The sequence below is a fragment of the Monopterus albus genome, unplaced genomic scaffold (assembly GCF_001952655.1).
Source record: "Monopterus albus unplaced genomic scaffold, M_albus_1.0 scaffold261.1, whole genome shotgun sequence".
Classification (NCBI taxonomy): domain Eukaryota; kingdom Metazoa; phylum Chordata; class Actinopteri; order Synbranchiformes; family Synbranchidae; genus Monopterus; species Monopterus albus.
This window is the reverse complement of record NW_018128141.1, coordinates 411881-435932: the sequence shown is the minus strand read 5'-3', so window position 1 is coordinate 435932 and position 24052 is coordinate 411881. Positions and strand designations below refer to the sequence as shown.

Sequence of the window (24052 nt, the reverse complement as noted above, 5' to 3'; positions counted from 1 at the left end):
AGAATATGCTTATTCTTCTGATTACCAGTAGCAGCTAATCAACACATATAATTTACTGCTTTTTACAATGGGAGATAATGAATATTGAGCAGAATTAAGTTCAAGTTATCGTTGGTTCGGCCCTCCAACACAGTTCAGGTTTCTCATGTGGCCCCTTGTAAAAATTTATTGCCCACCCCTGCTCTTAGCTGACGACCTCAGACTGTGTGCTGGTGGAAATGGGACCAGTAAGTCAGGATGCAGGGGCCAGCAATTCTGCATCAGACTGGTAGCCAGTGTGAGATACTACAAAAGGAGTGATATGACCCACTACCAGTATCCACTGGTTCCCTTAGAAAACCTCTGGGAAGCCACTGTGTGCTGCTCTTTATTAACAGAGGTGGGGAAGTTAACCACATATGTAGTTTGTCCTCATGCTACAACTCTTTTGCTTTATAAATGCAAAACTTCTGTAAGAAAACGTCCGTTTTCCAGTGCAGCATCTTCTTCGCCTTGCTGCATTACAGAGCTGTAAGGGCACAGTACTGCACCCTGAGGCTAGAAGACAAGAACACACACTGCGTCCTGATGACTGGAGAGAACAGCAGCTGTAGTGGCAACCATGAGCCCATCACTCAAAAACACCTTAAAGTACCAGGCTGAACATACACATCATATAAACCTAACAACAACATAGTGAATGATGTGCCATGCCTACCCAAAATCCTGTCTCTGCGCTGCAGCTTGTAGGTGTCTTTGCCCTGGCAGAGGTTGTAGATGAAGTAGCCGAGCTGTTCAACGTGCTCCAGGCGCTCAGTCACAATCATCTCCTCATGGACCAGGTAAGACTGAGGCAGGTAGGTGCCGGCCTGGAGAGAGAGAGAAGAATATAGTCATTCATCGAAGAATCTGACATGTCACCACTAATACCTGGCAGTGCTTGAGTAAAGATCTGCCTCCTTCAGGACCACTATCATTTTTAGTATGTGCATTAAAAAAAAAAAAATCACAAAATGTCCACTCCAGCAATTAATCTGCACCCTTTGTAGTTACCAAAACACAATCACTATCCTACTGTCCTCATGTCTTAGAATGCAAAATACAGCATAAATACTATAAAACTGCAGAAGAAGAAGGAGAAAATATTAAAACAGTTTAAAAAAAGAAAAACACGAGGTTCTGGATTAAATGCAAGGGTGTTTCCACTGCAGCCCGGGTTTCACTGCATTCTGCCTCGTTTCACAATCTAGAAGCTTCCTTTTCTAACTTGGTAATAAAATGTTGCGTGTTACCTTGACATTGATGAGCAGCTCCAGGAAGTCTCTGGGAGGCATGACGATGGAGGTGTTGAGCGGGATGACGTAGCACTTGTTCAGATTCAAATCCAGGTAGGCAGTCAACCTCTGGGACAAGACAGACACACACAGACCAGGAAATCTTTAGAAAGACCTTTGTCTCATCCTCCATAATCCAAAACTATGTGGTATCTTTTTGACAACATAAAAACCTTCAGCGACCTCAGTGAGGAGCAGGCCTTCCTTTGTGAGGCAAATGTTAGAGCCAGGATTTTACTCCTAATTTCACCTGACAAGTGCAAACGTCCTGTGTGTTAATGTGTAAAAATCCACAGAAGGTGTTGAGCTTCAATGCTGCTGAAGCTTTGATGACTTAAATGGCCCATGGCATGCCTCTCCTTGTTTTCTAACTTATTTACAGTGTTACAGCGGTGAATTATCATCTTAGACATGACCTAAATATCAAAAAATGAGGTGAACATATGTTGTAGTATTTCTATGCAGAAGTAACTCGGTTTATACACGTCTCACAAACCCTCTATCGCAAGACTATTTTTCTACAAAAATAAACAGTTTAAGAATTTCCTTGAATGGGCATAAAATCCAGCCCCTTGCGCGTTCATGTGAGCTTGCCTGACATCCACCGGTGCCCCCTCCACATTGGCAAAATGTTACACTGCCTTGTTTGTTATGTATGTTTTCAATAAAGCTTATTATTAAAGCTTATGGGGGCGGCTGTGGCTCAGGAGGTAGAGCGGGTCGTTTCCTAACCGGAGGATTAGCGGTTCGATTCCCGGCTTGTCCAGTCAACATGTCGAGGTGTCCTTGAGCAAGACACTGAACCCCCAGTTGCTCCTGGTGATGTCACCGGTGTGTGAATGCGTGAGTGCGAATGGGTGAATGGCCGAATAATGTGAAAGCGCTTTGAGTGTGCTGTAAAAAGCATAGAAAGGCGCTATACAAGTATAAGACCATTTACCATTTACCATTAAAAAAAAAGAAAACATCCACAGTGCCATTGTAAAAGCAGAATTTTTCAACTGCTCCTGGTTTTGTGGATATATTTTACCTCCTGCTGCTGCACTGTGACAAGAGGATATGGAGAAAAATGAGGTTACTGCATGTCCTGGAATGTTCCTGTACAGGGACTCACTATTTTACCTGACCAGGTCTAAACTACAAGCAGTCAGCCTGTGAAGGCCCCTGTACCAGTGAATGATCAGCTCATTTTGACTGCTTGAGGCCAGTGTGTCTGCAGAATGTGATGTGTTGCTGGTTAACCAGCGGATTAATGATCCATGATGTTATTATCGGTGCTACTTTACCTGTTGGAATTAATTTCACTACTTTAGGACTGTATGTGGTCGTGTGGGGAAAGACGCAGCGACCACTGGTTGGATTTATCGACCTTGGAGCTACTTGAAAGGGAACGATGTTTCCACTAGTCGGTGGGACTTAACGGCAAATAAAAAAAAACAACAAAAAAAACAAAAAAAACAAACAAAAAAAACACGTTGTGTCTGTTAATGCCTCGTTTCTGTAATGTTAGAGAGAATTGTTGTAAGACTGGAGAAGTTACGATGTCTGCATTATGCCAGTTAAAACATGGGGTTTCTCAATTACCCACTTTGTTTAGAGTGTTATACATCTCTTTTCATTGGTACATATACCATTCTTTACCTATCTATGGAGGAGACATTCATATTAACTAATGCCATCACAGTTCGTTGTGCTGTTCACTTGCGACACAACAGCAGCAGGAGTTGTGCGCATTCATGAACTTTCCTCTGGTTTTAAGGATGAGGCTTTTTGGATTTATTATTCTGAAAAGAAAAAAAAAAAAAGATAGAATATTTGGAGTTATGAGTGGTACCAAGATAATAGAGGTACCCAAGAGTAACAAAATGGCTGGAAACAAGCATGCCATGGGGACTATGTCAATGAAGTGATACAAATTAGTTTTCTGTATAAGGAGTACTTTTACTTTTGATACCTTAATCACATTTTTCTGATAATTCATCAATTAGTTTTATTCAAGTAGAATTTTAAATGGAGGATTTTTACTTGCAGTGTGTTTTTTCTTTGTAGTACTGGTACTTTTACTTAAGTACTTCTTCTCCCACAGTATCTGTTCCTGCTTTACTTGCATACTGGAGTCTGTGTGCGGGTTTACAGTCAAAGTCTTCAGAGTTCCACTGTAACCTCACACACAGACGGTACATCAGCTGGTGTGTTTACTCTGCTGGTGTGTGGATGTCTCACCCGCTGGAAGTCGTGGACAATGTCTGCAGGGTCTCCGTCCTCGAACTCAGGCACGGGGACACTGATGAGCTCCACCTGCTCCTTCTCCAGTACCCGGATCCTCTCCTCCAACTGCCGCAGCTGGAACTGGTTTGGCAGCTCCACCTCCATCTACAAACCAGTTAAGTCCATTAATCGCCCAGTTGCTTGGTCTACTTTTAAACATACAATGACCGTTCTGTTGTGTTCTGTTCTGTTTCCGCTGTATCATACCTCCTCTTCCTCCCGGATCATGAAGTCTTCCTCTCGGTAGTCCACCCCGCACACAAACACCTGGCCCTCCTGGAGGGACCAGGGACACAGAGAAAAACACATCATGTGAGGAATGAGATAGAAGCAGAATGTTGTTTCTCTACTTTGACATTTCCTTTACAAACTAGCCAGACCTCCACTCACTGATACAAAACAGCATCTTTGCTAGTGCTGGGCATTAGGAAATAATAATAATGTTGAATTTGTGTCCAAACTGTCTCAGACAGGTGCAGATACAACACCAGGAGCTCAACTAGACCAATCACAGCTCTCTGGAGGTTATCTGGACCTTCATCCTGCAGGAGACAGTTCAGCTAATATCTACCTGGTGGTATAGCGGTCACTAAACCTCGAATCTAAAATCAAGTTTCAAGTGCCCTCGTGCTGAAGTCACAGTCAAGTCACCAATGAATAGTCTGAGTCGAGTCCCTGTTACCCGAGCCTGAGTCATCAAGGTCTACATTAAACACAACTGACACAGCTCTCGCAATTTTTCTAAACTTTCTAAGAACATCAGTGATTTGATACATAAAAACCATTTGTATAAAAGGTGGAGGGTACGCTTCAACAGAGGTGTGCCTGATACAGCATGGCACTAGAAACCAGCCTTTAATATCAGTATCTTATTATGGCCTATTACACACACACACAAAGTCCAAATCCTCGTCTCCAACTTTCAAGTTCAAATGCAGTCAGTGCCCGAGTCCAAGTCATCAGTGCTCGAGTCGGACTAGAGTCCGAGTCCTTGACTGGAATGCTGCAACACTGCTATCCTTGAGTCTGTCTCTTGTGTGCATGTGTAGCTGTCCACCTGTTCAACTTCCTGTCCTTTCGTGACCAGTGGGAGATGCTCACGTGGCTTTTCCTCTGGACAAACTACACTTTCTACTCCTGTAGCGATAAATTTTTCCACCTGTCCATTTTTGGCTTCCTGCAGTTTGATGAACATCACAGCCTGATGTGGCTGCTGCTGGAGAGTTCAGGTCACGTGGAAATGGAAATACAAGCGAATGGAGGAAACATTTACAGGTAAATCTCACACAGGTGTTTTCTCTTTTGTTTCTGTTTTGGCTGATTCAACCTGGTACTGTTAAATTACACTGGCTGCAGGTATTACTCTCCACTGCTGATCACCATCGCCTGTGCACATCAAACCTGCCCACATACTGAAGATGGAGTTGGTACTTTACATAAAAACTGTTCACCTGTTTCAACCTGGGCTTAATGGCTCCACCTACCCTACTTTCCTCTTGGAGCTGCCTGCTCACCTCCAGAATGTAGTGGCGGTACAGGTAACCTCCTCCAACCACCACTCCAGACAGCATGAGGGCCAGGCCCAGGCACATGCACCAGCACCAGGCCCGGGACTGGCGATGCACCAACACATCTGCCTCCGCATCCTGCAGGACAGAAGAAGATGACGTGATGAGGTTCAAATGTTTCCAGGATCAGTGACAGATTCTCACAGATCAATGTGTCAGGATCATTAATGACTTGCTGGTTACGTCACATTTCTACTTCCTTAATACAGATTACTTTACATGAAAGACTTGAGGAAACACCAGAAAGTGGAGAAATATAACTCCATGAATTATTACACAAAGTATTTACATTTGGTTGAGGCATCAACCAAAGAACAGGAATATAATTAACGGAAAACATGATCAAGTGTAATGGAAACAGACCAAGTGAATAAATGATGACATTCAGTTTACAAACTTTCCACACTGAAAAAATGATATTTCCAAATGATACACAGTAGGTCTGCTACAGGGTGAATCCACTGGCCTTAATATGAAAACTCTAAGAGTGGAGCCCCAACTCAAGCTGTCAGCCTCTGAGAGCAACTTCAGAGCCCGAACAACAGGTCGTCAGAGCCACAACAACCAGGGGCTAGTGTGTGTGTGTTGGTTAAATCGAATGAAGGAGGCTCCACAGACTCATCATCATGCAAATCACGGCGGGGACAAGCTGAAACTCTAACAGAGCAGCTGAAAAAGAAAGTGAAGGTGTCCCTCTAATGCACAGTTCTAGTCACATTTTGAGGTTTTCAGGAGAAACCGAGTTTAAATCAGAGAAAATATCTCTTTGTCAGTGAGATGCTGATGGACAGTTGTCCCACAGCTCAACACACAGTTGACTGATCATCAACATGGTGACTGCTCAAACCTTAGTTTAACTTGTCATGAAAACATTTGAGTCAGGTGTAAAATGGCAAACAGGCTTTTATACAGTTCTACTTTGTGGCTGACCTTATCTTTTGATCTGGTTTCCTGTAGACTGCTGTATGCTTTTCATTACAGGTGGGCTTCATTCTGCTTATGTGCCATGTACATTGCCTTGTTGCTGGAAGGTGCTGCACAAATGAACCCGTCTTAATGAGGGTTTGTGTTTATGTCATGGAAAACACTGTGAAAATGAAGCATCACTCCATTGTGTGTGTGTGCGTGTGTGTCTAAACTAGAAACTATAGATGCTGAGAGTACAGAGGACTGTGGGCAAACATTTAACAGATGAACATTAGCCTGTGGACTGTGGCCAGACAGATAAAGAGCGCGAACAAGCTCCAACACGTCTCCTGCCTTCATCTACTCCTGCTAAAACCACACAGCTCTGTCACAGAGGGAGAAAGTCCGACTGAGGTCAGTGTGAAGGTAAACAGCCAGTACTCGTAATGCCAGCGCGCTGCTGGTTTGCTCTGACATCGTTGGGACTGAGGTCAGTGTGAATGCAGAAGCTGTGGCTTCCGCTCACTGACACTGAGGAACTGAAAGGGGTTTCTGGGACGTTACAGGACGACACCCTCCTCTGGCTGTGGCTGTAGCTGATGATTATTTTCATTCCTTTTTAACAATTCATTATTTTTTCTATGAACCAATCAATCAGTCAAGCCAACAAACTCTCAAGAGCCCTCCAGTTTCTGGGTTTGTCAGACCAACAATCTCAAACCAGACTTTATCATATGGCGCAGGGGAAAGCATCAGACGGAGCCTGTTCTCTGTCATCTGCAGCACTTGGGTCACCTCTGCTGAGGCAAGGCATGATCACATCTCCAACAGCTCTGTGGACTTGGAGGAAGTGAAGGCTCAACAAGAAAGAAAGCAGTAGAGGACATCTTCAGCCGCAGCAGACAGATGACAACGTCCAACAGATTTAGCCCTGAACTTTATCTTGTTTTTTTAAATCTTAACTGATTTTATTTTATTGTTCCTGAATGTCATCCTGTTACTTTTTCTCTGGGTCTGAAATGGCTGAATGAAGCTTCAGTACAAAACCGCTGTGTGTCAGGATCCTGGTGCAGCATTCCTCCTGTTTCACAACACTGTCCACCAGCTTCACCAACAAGCCCCAACAGGCAGTCAGACAAACAATTCAACGCTGTGATACACACTTGTGTGTCAACAGTGAAGTCTGCTGACATCACACAGTAGGAACTTGTACACACAGACACACACACACACATACATACATACCCCCCCCCCACCAAAAAAAAAACAAAATGTCTGTTGCAACTTTCCAGAGCCCAAAATAGTGTGTTCACATATCTTGTCTGATCAACTGCTCACAATACTAAGAGATGTAAAATTTCATAAAGCAGAGAAAAGCAGAAAATCCCCACATATCAAACTATACAAGATTTGGCACTTTTGCTTGAAAAGAGAATTAAACCATTATTAAAGTAGGCAATTTTAATTCCCTCTCGGCTAATTGTTGCAGCTCTGACTCATACTGCCTGTTTCAGCCATTATTTGTTTAATCACACATTCGCTTCTACAGCAGATAAGTTTATTAAGAGCTGAAACTTCTGCAGCCATGCGGAAATGTGTTTATGCACAGGAAGTGACTGTCTCACTTTGTATTTCTGCCCATGTGTATATCTACAGTACTATTGTGTTTCCATGGACCTATGCACAGCTCGGTCTTAGAGTAAATGTCTTTGGATGGATCAGCCTACACTGTCCTGAGCATCGGTCCACCTGAGAACAGCTTGTGTTCCCGTCTCTGTGGACACAGGTGAGTATCGGTATCCAGGACAGATGGAGTTTCCATCTGCTGGCGGTACCACATGAAACCCCATCCTTTGGCCAGAGCTCGACCGGCCTTGGTGACGACTGAACCAACACACACACACACAACAAACCACTGGAGCAAAATCAGTCGCATCCTCCACAGTACGTTACAAACCTGTTCTGTGTTTCCCAAGTTACACTCTCCTTTCTCTGTTGAACATGTGATGCGACTTATTCAGGGAAAAGCTAAACTAAGCATGTAGACATACTTAGCCTTAGCATTTAGCTTGGTCTATTATGCGTCTCTATGAATGTCTCAGTAGCTGTCTTTAGTATAAGGCAGGCTGAGAGTTATCTGATAGAGTCACCTCTGGCACAAGCTGCCTGCAGAGCACTACAAACCCTGGTAGTATTGAAACACCATCACTCATCACACAGTTGTAACTCTAACTGGACCTGGGGGGTTCTTTAAAAACACAGACAGAGAAAGACAAAGACATAAAAATAACAGAACAACTGGCTGAGTAAAGCCAGACTACACTGAAACAAGTAATTTCCTTGTGTTTTCTGACCATAGACTGTATATAAAGATGGATGATGCATCACCACTTCCTGCCACTATCCAAAATATCACAAACATGGGGCGGTCATCTTGCTTTTGTGATGCATTTTGCAACCTAGATTTTGCAGAGTAGCGACCAGAAGTGGAGCCGTGGTGTCAGACCGTCAAGTAAAGCTGTCAATCATCCAAAATACACCCATTTAATACCATCAAACAACTTATTAAAAGCACTGACTGTATCAGAAAATGAACGCGTGTAGCCAAATCAGCATGATAATGAAAAATGAATTTGGTTTTTACTTTGACTTTTTAGTTTAGGATAATAATAGGATAGAATAATCACCTTTATTGCCCAAGTATGTTACACACAAGGAATTTGTTTCCGGTACAGAACCGATGGCAGCCATCTGCGGCGCCACCTCAACCGACGGCTCTAACCATCTAACGGCTCTAACCATTTAGCTCATGTTCCATCCACTAACATGGAGGGGGCAGGGTTTATAACCTAAAGTGCAGCCAGCTTCCAGGGGGTGATCGACATGTGGTGGCTTCACTTCTAGGAGCTGTCACATCCTCCATCTTTATAGGCAGTCTATGGCTCTTACTAAAGTTCAAGCAGTAGCGAATGAGCTCGCTGCAGCACATGCAGGTGACAGGTGGATCGCTGACGGTGGTGACTGAAAGCTGTCTGCAGCACCAAGTATGCTTGCTCTTCCACGACAAGAACCACACAGGTCCTGGATCTGGGCGTCATGGAAACATGCCAGGGCTATGTCGCCAACATCACAAGACCTGATTCTCATCTCAGGCATATGAAGAAAAGCTTCTGTATGCATTGCTCTGCTGTTGGTGGGACAAGTGCAGCACCCTCCTCACCGGTCCACCTGACACACGGCTGCAGACCACAGCTGATCCAAAACACTGCATTCAGAACAAATGTGAACACATATGTTCTCAACATCTATCCTCAGTTCCCCGCGCTGGCTACCGCTCAGCTTCATACTGGACTACACCATTTTACTTCTCATCTATAAAACCCTAAATGATCTTGCTCCACATTGTATAAATATGGAGATATTTGTTTTCATGTTGATCCTATATCATTAATTATCATTAATACCACTCAAATGTTTTAGCCTGCAGGGTTACACACAGTGAGTCTGAATGCTGTTTCCACAAATTGCTGCTTTTGTTGTAACGGGAAAGCACCGAGTCTCTCCTTGAATTATGTGTGCTGTATAAATACTGCTTTGCTTTACCTGGAGCCTCCAGTTTCCACATCAAACCAGAGTAAGTTTCATAATGGACCAGCACAGACTCCAGACTTGTTGTGATGGAACCAAATCAACACATCCAAGTGTAAACTGCGATTTAAGGTGAGCACTGAGAATCCTTCTGCACAGCCAGCAAAGCAAGCCTGAACTAAATACATCTGAAGCAGAGAAGCACTGTAACTAGCACAGACATATGTTTTGTGTGTTTTGGTTTGGGCCTGATCTTTCTTTTTCTCTGCCTCCTCTAACTGAACTGTAAGACCATCATTTGTCTGTGTGCTTCCTGGTTAAAACCTGAGACAGGGATTCCATTCAAATGAAAGAGAAAGACAAACATGCACATGACAAAGGGCTGCTGAGAGACAACATTAAACTAAACTGAAAGAGAAAGTAAAAATAATTTCACCGTGGTTTCTCATTATATTCACATGCGTAGCAGATAAAGTCAGGCACACACCCTGAATGTTGACTGGATCACCTGTCTGACAAATATTGGGACTGTTCAGACATCCCTGCCGACAGTTTCACTATTTTCTGATATGTCAGCATAAGAAAAACAGTTAGTGGAGACTCTAAACATGACTGCCACAAGCATATTAGCAAAACATATTTGAGCTAATTGCCTGTTGTCTAATGAATCGAGAAACACAGACCAGTTCAGAACCAACACAAGCCTCCACAGCGATCCCACAGGTGAATCAACACCTCTATGAAATAGCCTGAACACAAACTGAACATTATCACCCTCACGAAGAAGGATTCACTGCGGGACTATTGATTAGACTCACTTAGTTTGAGCTAGGTGTTCCTAATAAACTGAAAATGGGTGTATGACGACCTTGCTCTAAAGATGAAAGCCCTCTGCTGAGGGCAGGAAGGTCCCCCAAACAAGCTGGAAAAGCACAGAAGCAGCTGTGTTCACACAGCCTTCTACTCCCCGGAGGAAAAGATTAAGCTGCGATTATGGAAATAAGAGGCAGAGTGAGAGTGAGAGACGGTGGCGAGGGCCAGCCCGGGCCACCACTGCACCATCACCACACATGAAGACAGAGCGAAACAAAGGGATCAGATGGAGTCAAGCCAGGAGACCACCCATCTATGAAAGCTTGTCACCTACATCTTATGCTTCCCCACTCAGTCTGTATCTCATTGTTAGAGAGCAACGCAGCCATAGCTGAGGAAACAGGTCTGTCCAACAGCATGAGACTTCCTCTGTGGCAGGAGGAGCTTCTAAAGCCTTCATCCTGACAACACAGCTCAGCTGACAGCAACCCCCAAGGCCCAAGAAAAAAAACCTGACTGTTTAGCAGAGTGTGTCTCTGTGGTGCAGCAAAACAGAGAAGCAGCTAGCAGGAAAACCAGTCACATGCAAAGCAAATGTGGCAATAGGAAACCAAAAGTGTAAAGTACACAACAGCAAATGGGTAAAATAGAAATGAAAGCAGAAGCACTGTGGAGCACAGAGTCCTTCTGCAGAGCCACATCACACCACTCTTCTCAATCAGTACTGAGACATACTGCAGAAGTATCACTGAAAAATGACAATTTTGCACGTGCAACCATTATAGCAATCACAAACTAGAAATACTGTACTTATCCTCAATTCCATGGACATTTTCAAGCATTTCAATCGAGTAAAACTGATTTCATAACTCCTCCAGGACTCTGACATAAAGCCTCTCTGCATATAACCCACATGTTTCTACTGTGTTAAAAATCAAACAGCTTATTTACAGCTGATCAGGATGGCAACCAGGAAGTGTGAAAGATTCGGTAAAGTTTACAGCCGCAGCTGACGTGCATGAATTTTGTTTTGTGTCATGGTGAAAACTTTCACAGGGGGCCAGCTGACAGATCTGGAGCAAGGTTTCGATGAGACAAAATATAAACAGACTTCATGAGGTTGTTATAATAATAAAGGTTCAAGGATTTTATTGTCAAGTCACCATATGTGCAGGACATACAGAAAATCGAAATACCGTTTCTCTCTCACCTAGTATTGGGTGCCATAACATTTAGGAACTAAAATAGAATAAAGGAGAATAAAACAGAATAGAATAGAAACTGGTCAACAGGAAATGAACAACCTTCAGCTTTCATATTCTACTGTTCAAGTATTTACTGAATATTCAAGTAAAAGAGCTTCTCTCTGCACATGATCACATCTTTTTCTGGCGGAGAAACTGCTAAACGATATTTAAAAATAAATAAAATAAAATATTTCGCTACTACCTCCCAGCTGTGACCATAAGATAACTTTCCTTCATAAACAAACAAACAAATACAACGAAATAAAACGTAATAATTGCGACCTTTAGCAAAAGATAAAAAACCTGACATGAACAATTAGACTTTCTATAACATGTTTTACAGTTTAAAATGCAGTCGACAAGTACGTTTATAAATGCGTAACAAAAAACGTTAAAGGCCACACGAGGAAGTAGCCCAACACGAATTAAGTAACGTTACCATAACACACCAAAAAACCGTGTATTTACATGTAAGAAATTCAATAAGTTTGTTTTAAGTGTTTGAAAATTGCAGAAACTGTGAAAACATGATATAAATGTAATAAAACAGAACTGAATCCGCGTCTATAAACTACGTGTTTTCACACCAAGCTCTGAGCTAACTCTATGTTAGCCATTTTCTACTCACTTTGTCCTCTGTGGGAATAAGAGTTTCGGAATCTTTTTTCACATCTTTCTGCGCCAAAGCAGAGTTAAAGGACACTTTAACCATCCTGGAACAAGCGCCGACAAACTCCTGTCGAGAAAAATTACGACGAAAAAAAGTTGCAAAACAAAGAAAACAGAGAGAATTTGCTCGGAAGTCAAGCGATACGACTTTTCCGATAGGGTCCGGCCAACTCTGGTCTGTTGAGATAACGGCCGTATAAGACTAGCAGTTCGGTTTCCGGTTTGATTTCAAGATAAAAGCATAATTCTAAAACCTGGCAACATTTTCGTTGAGCGCAGTGGTGGAAGACGAATGGCAAGCCCTTTGACATTAAATAGGTGGGCAAGACTTGCATTTAAAATATCTGCAATATATTTATGCCCAGTCAAACCTATAATTTAAGATATCTTGTCCATGTTGAGGCTGAGGTCATTGAATTAGAGATATCTTATAGTTTTGACTAGCCATAAATACATTGTAGATATCTGTAATATGAATTGTTAACATAGTAAATGCTAAAACGGCGCAGTGACATCATTTCAGATATCCAAAAAGGAATTGTGACTAGTCAAAATGCAGTTGTAGATATCTAAAATTGTCATTCTTGTTTGTCCGGATAGAATTGTAGATATCTTGATTTATCATTTTGACTAGTCATATTGCAATTTCGACTAGTCTAAATGCCATTTTAGATAACCAAAATAATTATTATTATTCAAGAGGATCCTTTATAATGTTAAAACCACCTGCCACAGACAAAGTATTCATTTTGTTACCCGGTGTCGGGTGTGACTAAACAAACTGAGTTTCTGCTGGGGAGTTCTGCTGACCAAAACAGCATGCAGAGAGTTCGAGGTTAGAAAAAGTCAATTTATTACAAACCCTATGAAAAAATGATGCGTCAGATGCCTAAAGACTGTAAAGGTTCCAGTGCCCAGTCCAGGTAAGCAGTCGTGCCAATTTATTGGCTGTGGCATGTAGATGGCCTTCAGTCCCTCACAGCGTCGGGGCGCCTCCGGCTGGCAATCCAGAGAGTAAACCAGATCATAAACCCTCCCAACTTTTTAAGTTCCTATGGTAGGATGTTTGCTTCACAGGAGTCCACCCATGTATACATTACTAGACATGAATCCACCTGTGCAAACAGCAAAAGAAGAAGAAATCAACGTCACTTCCTGTCTTGTGCAGAAGCTACAAGGACTAAACATGGCAGCGGAGATATCAACGAAAGAGCAGCTGTTGTCTGTGCTGGATGATTTGGAGGTTTTATCCCGGTAACGGTGAATCTTAGTCAGTTGTTTTCTGGTGTCGCAGATTTCGGGGGTTTAGGCAGCTGTTGTTTGACCAGTTAAGCCCCTCCTCAGCCACTTTGTTCTCTAACATCAGCCGTTCTTTGGGTCCCCTCTGTGTGTGTTTCAGGGAGCTGATCGAGATGTTGGCTCTGGCCAGGGGTCAGAAACTGCCTCAGCCGGGAGAGGACACCCAGGTAAGGACCCGGAGCCGCTTCTGGATCCAGTAACAGACAGACTGGGATACTAAAGGGTACAGCACACCGACGGCGACCTGACGCGCGTCAACGCTTCACAATACGCTACTGTCATATTTTCCCGGCGTTGACGCGCGTCGGAAGCATAAATTCTGAAGTACTCACCGATGTTCGTAGTCTCGCACTGAGTTCGCGCCGCTCCTGTTGTTTGTGACGCGCGTCTGCGTGCGGTGCCTTTAACGCGTGCGGTGCCTTTAACACGTGCTGTGGCTATCGGGCTATGTGTCGTCCGCAGATCCTGGAGCTGCTGGTGCAGCGGGACCGGGAGTTCCAGGAGCTGATGGAGGTGGCTCAGCAGCAGGGGAAGGTGCACCAGGAGATGCAGCTGCTGGAGAAGGAGGTGGAGAAGAGAGACAGCGACATCCAGCAGCTCCAGAAGCAGCTGAAGGAGGCAGAACACCTCCTGGTGAGTTGGTCTTGGCTTAAAATAGGGCTCAGAATAAACTGAAACCATGAATATTTCTTTCATTATTTGTTACTTATCTTTGGGGAAACGTGCTGTTTCCAGAGATCTTCATAATGATGCATTTAAGGACAGTCCAAGAAGCAATAGAGAAGACTGATGTATTTTAGAAAAGCTAATCCAGAGAGCACATGCTGTGCCAGTTTTCAAGCTGTAGTCACAGTAGACACAAAGTGATACTTGTTTGTGTGTCCAGGGCGCCCTGTCTTATACCTGTCTAATCTTCTAACCTTACACTTTAGAAAACCATCATGGACCATCCAGTTGTGTTTACCGTTTTAAAACATCTGGTCCAGTAATGGTTTAACATTGTTGAGCAGACATTTTCCTGTCTGTAACCTTGGAGACAAATTCTAGAGATGTTCTTCAATTCAGTCTGTTTCACACACATCCCTACGTTGCTCTGATATAAACTGGCTCCTTTTCTGTCTTTTAAGGCCACTGCTGTTTACCAGGCCAAAGAAAAACTCAAATCCATTGACAGAGCCAGGAAAGGTGAGCTAACACTTACTGGTGAATACTGACTCTGAGTTTGTGTCTTGTGGGTTGTCTGTGAGCTGAGCTCATTTACTTGTGTGCAGGAAGCATCTCATCAGAAGAAATCATCAAATACGCTCACAGGATCAGTGCCAGTAACGCAGTGTGTGCTCCTCTCAATTGGGTGCCAGGTAGGAGCCATTGAGCCGCCGCTGTGACCAACAGAGCTCAGCCTGTACTTCACTAACTCTGAACATAAATGTTGCCTCAGGTGATCCACGCCGGCCCTACCCTACTGACCTGGAAATGCGTAGTGGGATGCTGGGTCACATGGCCAACCTACCAACCAATGGCATGAACGGACACCTGCCAGGTGACGCTCTGGCTGCTGGGAGGTTACCAGGTACGTCCATGTGAAGACTGAGGGAAGGGCTGCTCAGCGACTTGTACACAAGTTCAGAGTGCCTCCTCATTTTGTCATAAGTATCTTGCAGCAACAGCCAGGTGCACATGTGCACATCCCAGCAGTCTGTGCCAGCTGTGGTCACTTGTCTGTCAGTCCTGGACTTCAGCACAACTATTGGAATATTACTGTAGCAGAAACTGTATCTCAGTGTGTATGTGTAAATGTGTAGTTTGATCAGAGATGGGATTTGATAACATTTTGTCCAAACTGAATCCAGTACCCAATCCGAATCCTTTTGAGTCCATGTACTGAATATTTTTATAGTTTAAGTAGGAGTGTGATGAGATGTCACGATATTAAAATGTGATGATATTTCTCGTCGATGTGAATAGCTGTCTCACGATACCAGTACGTAACAGAACCAGAGCAGCAGCCAGCATGACAGAGTGACTGTATATTCAAGTTAGTCAGGCAAAAACGTAACTCCCTGCTGCGTTGGTCGGGGGGCGAGGGATTGTGTGTGGGCGGCATGTTCAAATATCGTCTCCTCCTCATGAATCCGGTATTGTGTATCATCCCTGCTCGTGGGCTAAGTGTATCGTCAGACCTCTATTGGTGAGGTTTCATGACATCTGTTAGTTGCTGTTTATATTTCTAGAAAAGAAACAAACACATTTCCACTGTTTTGTGTAACAACAGACATAATTTGATATTTAAGAAGCTGCTTTCATAAATGCAAACCATGACCGTGCCATAGGTCTGCACAGCTCCAGCCTCTGTCTCACACTGTATGTCCACCCCTCCCGTGTCTCCTCAGATGTCCTGACACCTCACTACCCCTGGCAGTCCTCGGACGTCTCTGTGGGGATGCTTCCTCCCCAGCATGGCAATGACTTCGGCCTGGAGCCTCCGGGTCACAACAAGGAGAACGAGGATGACGTGGAGGCCATGTCGACTGACTCCTCCAGCAGCAGCAGTGACTCTGACTGAAGGACAGAGAGTGGGCGGGAGGTCGCCACTGAGCAGCGCGATCTCAGGACTCTTCACCTCTGGTCATTTCAAACAACATCATTTAAGACTCATAGATAGACAAGTATGTGGAAGGACAAAATTAAGGTTAATTTAAAATCTTTCATATCTATATACTCGAAGTATATGTGCTCTAGAGGCTGAGAAGTTCTGGGTTTGCTGTCAGTGCTGCCTCAGTGTGACAGTAGAGGAAAAACATTGATTTAAAGATCAATATAAAGGCTCCTTTATCATTAAACCATAACCATTTGTTATCATTCTGCCGGCTGAGGTCTGGAGTTCCCCACTATTCTTATTTTAAAAGGTGCCACCATTTCTTTAAGTTTGAAGAATGAGTCTGTTCAGAGGTTTTAGTCTTCCTCTTACAAAAAAGGCTCCACTCTTGTCTTGACTTGGAACAGTAGCATCAGCTGCATTCGTTTTGTTCGCATCTCATTTGGCTGAGGATTGTTGCGTTGTTACTTTGTGGTAACACTTTCAAAGACCCTGTGTTTTAGAGCTAATTTCCTCATTTCATACAAACCAGCTGTAAATTACAGGGATGTTTCCAAGAAAGGGCTTTGTGATTTGGTTATAATTATAAGGGAAGCTGTTTCCAGTTTTTATGCTAAGCTGAGCTAACCAGCTGCTGGCTATAGCTTTAGCTTCAGATTTGGTGCACTGATATCAGAATGGGATTGGGCTGCTTCCAAGGAGGAAAGTAAATAAGCATATTTCCAGCTTTTCCTGCAACATCCTGTGTTGCACCAGTTTGACAAAGAGTGGCTTCTAACCTTAGTTTGCAGCTTGAAGAGACTGAATGCAAAGTAAAACAAACAGAAGAAGTCCCTCTCTGTGCCTCTGTGTGAGGAGAGAACTGTTGTCTTTGTGAAAACTCCCACTGAGACTAGAGGAAGAAAACCAAAGCCGCAGTGACTCCTGTTGCTCTCTGGTGACCCCTGTTGGAAGCGCAGTGTATGTGACATCACTCAGCTGCAGCCTGTGTGCTCTCACTCGTGTAATTATAACAGTATGGACAAATGCTCCTCATTTACCTCTGTAAATAACCTTGTACATACTCGGCCTTGTAAATAAATACTTTCTGAATAGAAACTGCATCTGTGATTATGAGTGTGGCCCTGTTTGGGTCACCTGGCTCAGTTAATAGAGCCATGCTATGTGTGCTCATGTCTTCATATGTAAAGATTCCATGAACCATTACCAGAACTAGTACTTATAGATAAATAGCTGCTTTATTGATCCTGAGGGAAATTAAGATGGTGATACCTGCAGAGAGAGTGAAATGGAAGCTGGTGTGGTTGAATAACATGGTGTACCTTTCATCTTGTGTGGAAAAGGAAAACTGTTTTCTCTTAAATAAGTTGAAATCCACAAGTCATTGTATCCACTATATACCACAGAACAGGCTTGTTGTTTTTGGTTTTTCTGTGTGACAAATATAAATGGCATGGACTAAAATATTGGGATATATTGTACCTTTTATAATGTTTATTGCACAGCTTTAGCTGTTGAATCAATTAACTTTTAATGACACTAAGACTGATAAATATGGTTTTTTTTTTGTTTTTTTTTTTTTTACTTCATTACATTTATTTGGACATATACACTGCAGTTGCAGTCCAAAAACTGAAAACAGTGGAGCACATCTGAATGGCTGTTCTTTTTTTTTTCTCCCATGAATTGCGACAACACCTCAAATTTATCAGGTGGAGGGGCCCAAACCACGGGTTGGAAACCACTTGACCAATCCTGCAAAGTGTAAAGTAGTTAAAACCTGCAGTAAAATGTTGCTGAAGCTTTTATTACTAAGGCTCAATAATCTGACCGCATCAGATATCAGTCAGAGGACCTTTTACTTTAATGCTATAAGTACATTTTACTGAAAATATTTTCAGTGATACTGCTGTACTATATGTGCATATGCAGGATGTGAAAACATGATTTTTACTTGTAATGAAGTGTTTTACGTTTTATTGGACTTTTCAGTAAAGGGTCACAAGACTTCTCCCACCCTGTTGACTGAATATACAATAGACTATGTTTACAAGGTCGCGCCGGTGCTGCGTTCAGGATCTCTTTGTAAACTTTCAGTGTCAGAGATTGTCACAAGTAAGTAGTGTGTATTTTGTTTAAAAGGAAACAGCAGCTATCCTAACTCTAGCAGTAAGAGTTTTATGTATGTTTTAGATTTTATTAATATGCCAAGAATAGCTGGGTTACTTTGAAGCACCCATCTGGTATCTCAGCAGCTGTGGGAGAAGTACTCCAAACATTTATTTAAAAGTACCTATGTTAAAACACTTTATTACAAGTAAAAGTCCAGCACTGACAATTTTATTTAAGTAAAACTACACAAGTATTGTTAAAATATTGGCCCTTGTTCCTGAAAAACCTTCATATCTGACATTATTAGTTTGTCATAGTAGGGGTTGGAATCCTTCACAGGGTCATGAGATATATCTGATAGGCTACAAATATCTGTTTTCAGTTTATAGAATTATAACTAATCTTTGATTTTTTTGTGAAATATTTGATCATTAAACAGAAATGAAACAGACATTTAGAGAGGAAATCTCTCTATGGTACAACTGAAAACATCTCAGAGAAGAAACAATACACAGTTTTTATACAAGACATAAAACAACTACACATTATCATAAACTTGTCGTGTTTTTATGTTAAATAATTGCAGCTGTCACATTAATGTAGCTGAGTAAAAGTGCAAATTTCCATCTGAAATAGAATGGACATATATAGTAGTAGAAAATGGAAGTACTAAAAGTACAAGTACCTCAGAATTGTGCTTCAGTATAGTACTTCAGTAAAAGTACTTAATGACCAGTTTACTTTGAGCGTTTATTTTGAGAGGAGTATATAATTTTCGACAGTGCCTGAAGGCAGCACAGAGGACTCCCGACTTGGCAGTCCACTACGCATGTGTGTTAATTCCTGCAGTCTAGAGGGAGACATGGCGGCGTCTCTGCTCTGCGGCCGTTTGACGGCTAGCCTGAGAAACTCAGGTGCCAGAAACACTATCAGCTCCGCTTCCAAGGTGAGTGGGTGCCCAAGAGGAAGCTAAGGTCTTCGGCTTTAGGAGCAGTTGTCTGTGACGACGCTGCAATTTTATTGACGGCTACACTGGTCCAAAAAAACCGACAGGGTCAAATTTGACATTCATTGAGTTTCCGTTGTTTTGGCTAACATGCTAACTAGCGCGGAGCTAACGCTGTCCGCTGATCTGAAGTGATCTAGCAGAAACACTGGATAATATAACTTACGCGCAATCCCTTTAGCCTTTTTTTATCCTGTTGTATCTGTGGGCTGACTGTGTGTTTGGAGGTGAAAACCCACAGTGAACATGTTCTCCTCTGCGCCATCACATCTGTCACATCTGTAAAGTTTTGTGGACAAATCGGCTCAGCCTCAGAGGGACGTACAGCGGTTTTCACTGCAGAGAAAGGCTGACGGCACACGGGAAAAGCAGAGGAGATTGGTTTGTGCCATCTAGTTTAATTTACAGGTTAACAAGTCGTGGCGGGTGGAAAATGTGTTGCTGTTAAACACGTGTAGCTACGTCTCACAGGTGTTGTACAAGGTGTAATTAAGTCCTGTAGCTGAGAAATCTGAGGGTTCAAGTGGGCCTTGTGATTGACTGAAAATATCTGTAGGTATATAAAACAAATGCCTGTGGTTTTGATTAGGGGCTCAGATGTAAAGCCCTAGTTCTTGTCAGTAAATATAAGCACCTTTATGTGTTCTAGTATGAAACGATATAGATAAATAGCTGCTAATTTTAATTCCATGTATCCTACAGCCCTGGACAAATTATGTGCAAAACCCCAGACTCTAAGAGAGACAGCAGACATTTGTGTCTGCTTGTAGTCATTTTTAATCTCTTAGTGGTAGTTTTATTTGGAAAAAAGGTGTTACTGAGTAGTTTTACACTGTTGCATTGACACTTTCATATGAATAAAGGCACTCAATACTTCTTCCATCACTGGAAGTCCACGTAGCAAGATGACTCTGTAAAAGTACTTCACAACAAGTGAATGTCTTGCATACAAAACCACACATGCAGACTGTTGGGGCTGTATGCGGCCTGAAAGGAATACCTGGGGACACTTCTCAGAGGGAAATGTGCCTCCACCGCCTCTGCGTGTTTTTCAGATCAAGTTAAAATCATGGAATTATACATTTATTTACAGTCCATATTTCTCCATATTTGAACGTGTCAACAGTGAAATGGTGAAGCACAATGCAGCTCGCTGTAGTACAGATGCAAATACATGATCTGTCATGTTTATTAAGTGTGCTGTGTATTAGAATGAAAACTGGAGCCCAAAGTGTCTGTGAATCTAACACCATGCTGCCTTTTTGCTCTGTCCGTGGGTGTATTTTGCCCTGTATTGATCACACCGGGAGGCTGAGCAGCACATCAGTGTGTTGAGTAAACACTGATGCAACAGCACATACACCAGCAGTTGGCTTTCCCAGGTTGTGAGGTTTCCTTCAGTCTCATGTCCAGCTGACTCAGTTCGAGTTGAGCCTTGTTGAGAAACATTTGAACCACACGGTCTTGGTTTCAGATCCTTTGTCAAGTTTCCACTGTTGCTGAACGCAAACACTTCTCCTCTGGTGTAAGAAGGTCACTCAGGGTGGTTTTGTTTTTACTGCAGATGATTTTTATATGTGTGTGTTGTTGTGTGTCAGGAATCTACAGATGCACAGCTCCGTTCCACCTGTGCTGTTTCTTACTGACAGACAGGTGATTCTGATATAGAAACAAATATTTCAAATATAAATGAAACTTAAATTGTAAATACAGTTGCTTATATTAAGGTAATAATATGAGTCAGATTACACTGAACTACAAACTTTAGCTGATATGAGGTGTCAGTTTGTTTGTTTATGAGGCCATTCTGTATTATTGAACCACAAGTTGGACGCAGTTGTATGTAAAGGTTGCAAAGTAGCATGCCTGGGCAAATATATTTAGTATATTTGTGATAAGTGATAAGAAGTGAATGCAACCCCTGTGGCAAACAGACATTAAAAATAATATTGGGTTCATCAAATTAAAAAACAACAACAAAACAAAGGAAACATGCACCCTCCTCTTCCTCATCCCTCTTTCTCCTCTTATTGCTCCAGGTCCTCGGTGCTTCCTCAGGTTTGTTTGGAAGCCATGTACCCCAACAGCAGCAGCAGCAGCAGCAGCAGCAGAGGAACCTCTCCATACACGAGTACATGAGCATTGGGCTGCTGAAAGAGGCCGGCATCTCTGTGCCCGCTGGCATGGTGGCCAGCTCCTCGGAGGAGGCCTACGCCGTGGCCAAGCAGATCGGTGAGCTGCACTGAGACTGGAGGACATGCCAAGAGTTAACTTAATGTCAGGGTCAATCATTTAGAACCCAAAGCAGCAAAGTTCAGTCAGTCTGATGAGGGTGCAGCAGGATTATCCTGATCCATACTGCTTTGTTTTGAATGAAGTGTTGCTACAGTTGGCTGAGAGCTTTGCGTTTCAGTAGTCTGATAGGCATTTAATTATATACATAACATCCATCTGTCCATCTATTATCTACACCCCTTATTCCTGAATAGGGTCGCCGGGGGGCTGGAGCCAATCCCAGCTGATAGTGGGCGAGGGGTGGGGTACACATTTTTTTCAGTTGTTTCAGCTTCTTCAGTGTTACTTGGGCAAAACAAGATGTCACTTTGGGTTCTTGGAGCTTGTGATGACCCATGCTAGCAGCCTGATTGACGGCAGTGTCACTCCGTCGCTCCACCATTTTGGTCCAGGCTAAACTGTTACCGCCACAACTTGGATGGGCCCAGTGACATTCTCCAGGTGCCAGTTATTTAAAAATGTTGGCTGCACACTGTGGTAGCACTGAGTCAGTGCTCTAGGCATGGTGATGCTGTTTGTTCCTAACTGAAAGGACTCGACTGCTGTTGGAGGGATTTCATGTGTTTTGGTACAAACATTCGTGTTCCCCTCAGGCTGAGTTGTAATAGCTTTGGTGATCCTTTAACTTTTCATCAGCACCATCATCAGCTCAAAGTATACACTTGATTTAACCTGCAAAACTAATGAGATTCCCATCAGCCCCAGCTTACTCTGCTAACTAGTTAATGTTGGCACGATAACACTAAACTAAGATGGTGAACCTGGTAAACATTTCACCTGCTAGCATTTAGCTCAGACCCTTGCTGTGCCTGAGTGTAGTCTCACAGAGCTGTTAGCATGGCATATTGTCGTACCTTTTATAGACTAAAAGACAAATTGATAATGAATACAGTCGGTAGCTGTGGTCGTGGAACCACGTGACTACGCGGTGTTAGGATCACATGACCACTTGGTGTCGTCATCATGCTGATATCAGTATATTTTAGGTTTGTAACTCTGCTGCAGAACACTAGACATTCAGGGAATATTTAGATACAAAATATATGTGTTAAAATCATGTACAGAGATGTGCACAGGGCAAACCAACTACGTCTCTTTGCAGAGCAGTTTTCTGCATTTAACAAGTTTCCCACCTTTGTCTTTAATTCATTGTGTCCTGGTTATTACAGTGAGTTGTAATCCTGGGATGGTTCCGGGGCTGCGAACAGGGATTCGGTCATTCATGCTCTTTTGTTGATTAATCAATGAATCATTTAATCCAGAAAGTAAATGTTATAACTTATCAGAGCTCAGAGTTAAAGTGGAAAAATTCAGATTTGAATACGTAACCAGTAATGATAAGTAGCACAAGTACTGCATCTGATTAAAGAATAAGTAAACCAGGTGAGGACTCTGACCAGTGTCTGTACAAACACATTTTGCCAAACGGTGATGAGGTTCGACACGCGCAGTCTCAACATGACTCAGAGCCTTTCCTGGCATGTCGTGACATCTGTGTCTGTGTGTGTAGGTTTTAAATAGGTGAAGCCACAGCTGTTCAGTATGTAGACAGACACATTCACACAATCTAAACATAGCTTGCTCCTGCTTCACTGGTGTCAGCTCACACTCGACATATGTCATTCTGTAACAGGTTGTGTCATAAGTCCACTGAGTCCCCCGACAGGTGGTTCTGACCTGGACCTGATGCACCTTTGCACTGCCTTTAAATCTTCCTGTCATCCAGGGCAAAGAGCAGATATTCAGCGGCTCATTCAGGCCTTGTATCGACAGCAGACCTACAGTGGGTACGGAAAGTATTCAGACCCCCTTAAATTTTTCACTCTTTGTTATATTGCAGCCATATGCTAAAATCATTTCAGTTCATTTTTTTCCTCATTAATGTACACACAGCACCCCATATTGACAGAAAAACACAGAATTTTTGACATTTTTGCAGATTTATTAAAAAAGAAAAACTGAAATATCACATGGTCATAAGTATTCAGACCCTTTGCTGTGACACTCATATATTTAACTTAGGTGCTGCCCATTTTTTCTGATCATCCCTGAGATGGTTCTACACCTTCATTTGAGTCCAGCTGTGTTTGATTATACTGATTGGACGTGATTAGGAAAGCCACACACCTGTCTATATAAGACCCTACAGCTCACACTGCATGTCAGAGCAAATGAGAATCATGAGGTCAAAGGAACTGCCTGAAGAGCTCACAGACAGAATTGTGGCAAGGCACAGATCTGGCCAAGGTTACAAAAAAATTTCTGCTGCACTTAAGATTCCCAAGAGCACAGTGGCCTCCATAATCCGTAAATGGAAGACGTTTGGGACGACCAGAACCCTTCCTAGAGCTGGCCGTCTGGCCAAACTGAGC

General features: G+C 42.8%; 3 protein-coding genes across 6 annotated transcripts in view; 2 read left to right on the top strand and 1 right to left on the bottom strand.

The window, feature by feature from the left end:
* Positions 1-12572, bottom strand: part of itm2bb (integral membrane protein 2Bb) — a 15134-nt gene extending 2562 nt beyond the window's left edge. Inside the window, exons 1-7 of one of the 3 annotated variants that reach the window (XM_020621550.1) lie at positions 12332-12572; positions 5066-5227; positions 4639-4794; positions 3789-3857; positions 3537-3686; positions 1272-1382; positions 698-848 (exon numbers count right to left, since the gene is read on the bottom strand). In XM_020621550.1, the coding sequence (XP_020477206.1) occupies positions 698-848; positions 1272-1382; positions 3537-3686; positions 3789-3857; positions 4639-4794; positions 5066-5227; positions 12332-12415 (883 nt within the window). In that variant the 5' untranslated portion in view covers positions 12416-12572. The remainder of the gene's footprint in view (positions 1-697; positions 849-1271; positions 1383-3536; positions 3687-3788; positions 3858-4638; positions 4795-5065; positions 5228-12331) is intronic. The other 2 variants (XM_020621551.1, XM_020621553.1) reach the window with 2 other exon arrangements.
* Positions 12573-13497: 925 nt separating this feature from the next.
* Positions 13498-17703, top strand: med4 (mediator complex subunit 4). Of its 2 annotated transcripts, none has more exons than XM_020621554.1 (7): positions 13498-13626; positions 13772-13838; positions 14134-14304; positions 14799-14856; positions 14943-15029; positions 15110-15241; positions 16062-17703. In XM_020621554.1, the coding sequence occupies exons 1-7, from the start codon at positions 13559-13561 to the stop codon at positions 16232-16234; spliced, it is 756 nt and encodes a 251-aa protein (XP_020477210.1). In that variant the 5' UTR covers positions 13498-13558; the 3' UTR covers positions 16235-17703. The 2 variants fall into 2 exon arrangements, with proteins under 2 accessions (XP_020477210.1, XP_020477211.1); XM_020621555.1 differs by having other exon boundaries at positions 13539-13632.
* Positions 17704-19159: 1456 nt separating this feature from the next.
* Positions 19160-24052, top strand: part of sucla2 (succinate-CoA ligase ADP-forming subunit beta) — a 31341-nt gene continuing 26448 nt past the window's right edge. Inside the window, exons 1-2 of the mRNA XM_020621565.1 lie at positions 19160-19325; positions 21425-21617. Coding sequence (XP_020477221.1) covers positions 19209-19325; positions 21425-21617 — 310 coding nt within the window. The 5' untranslated portion in view covers positions 19160-19208. The remainder of the gene's footprint in view (positions 19326-21424; positions 21618-24052) is intronic.

What these genes read in the sequence shown, in the direction of transcription:
- med4 (XM_020621554.1), top strand. Translation starts at nt 13,559, where the DNA reads ATGGCAGCGGAGATATCAACGAAAGAGCAGCTGTTGTCTGTGCTGGAT. An exon ending in CATTGACAGAGCCAGGAAAG is followed by an intron (nt 14,857 to 14,942) that starts GTGAGCTAACAC and finishes ACTTGTGTGCAG; the next exon opens with GAAGCATCTCATCAGAAGAA. An exon ending in TCCTCTCAATTGGGTGCCAG is followed by an intron (nt 15,030 to 15,109) that starts GTAGGAGCCATT and finishes ATGTTGCCTCAG; the next exon opens with GTGATCCACGCCGGCCCTAC.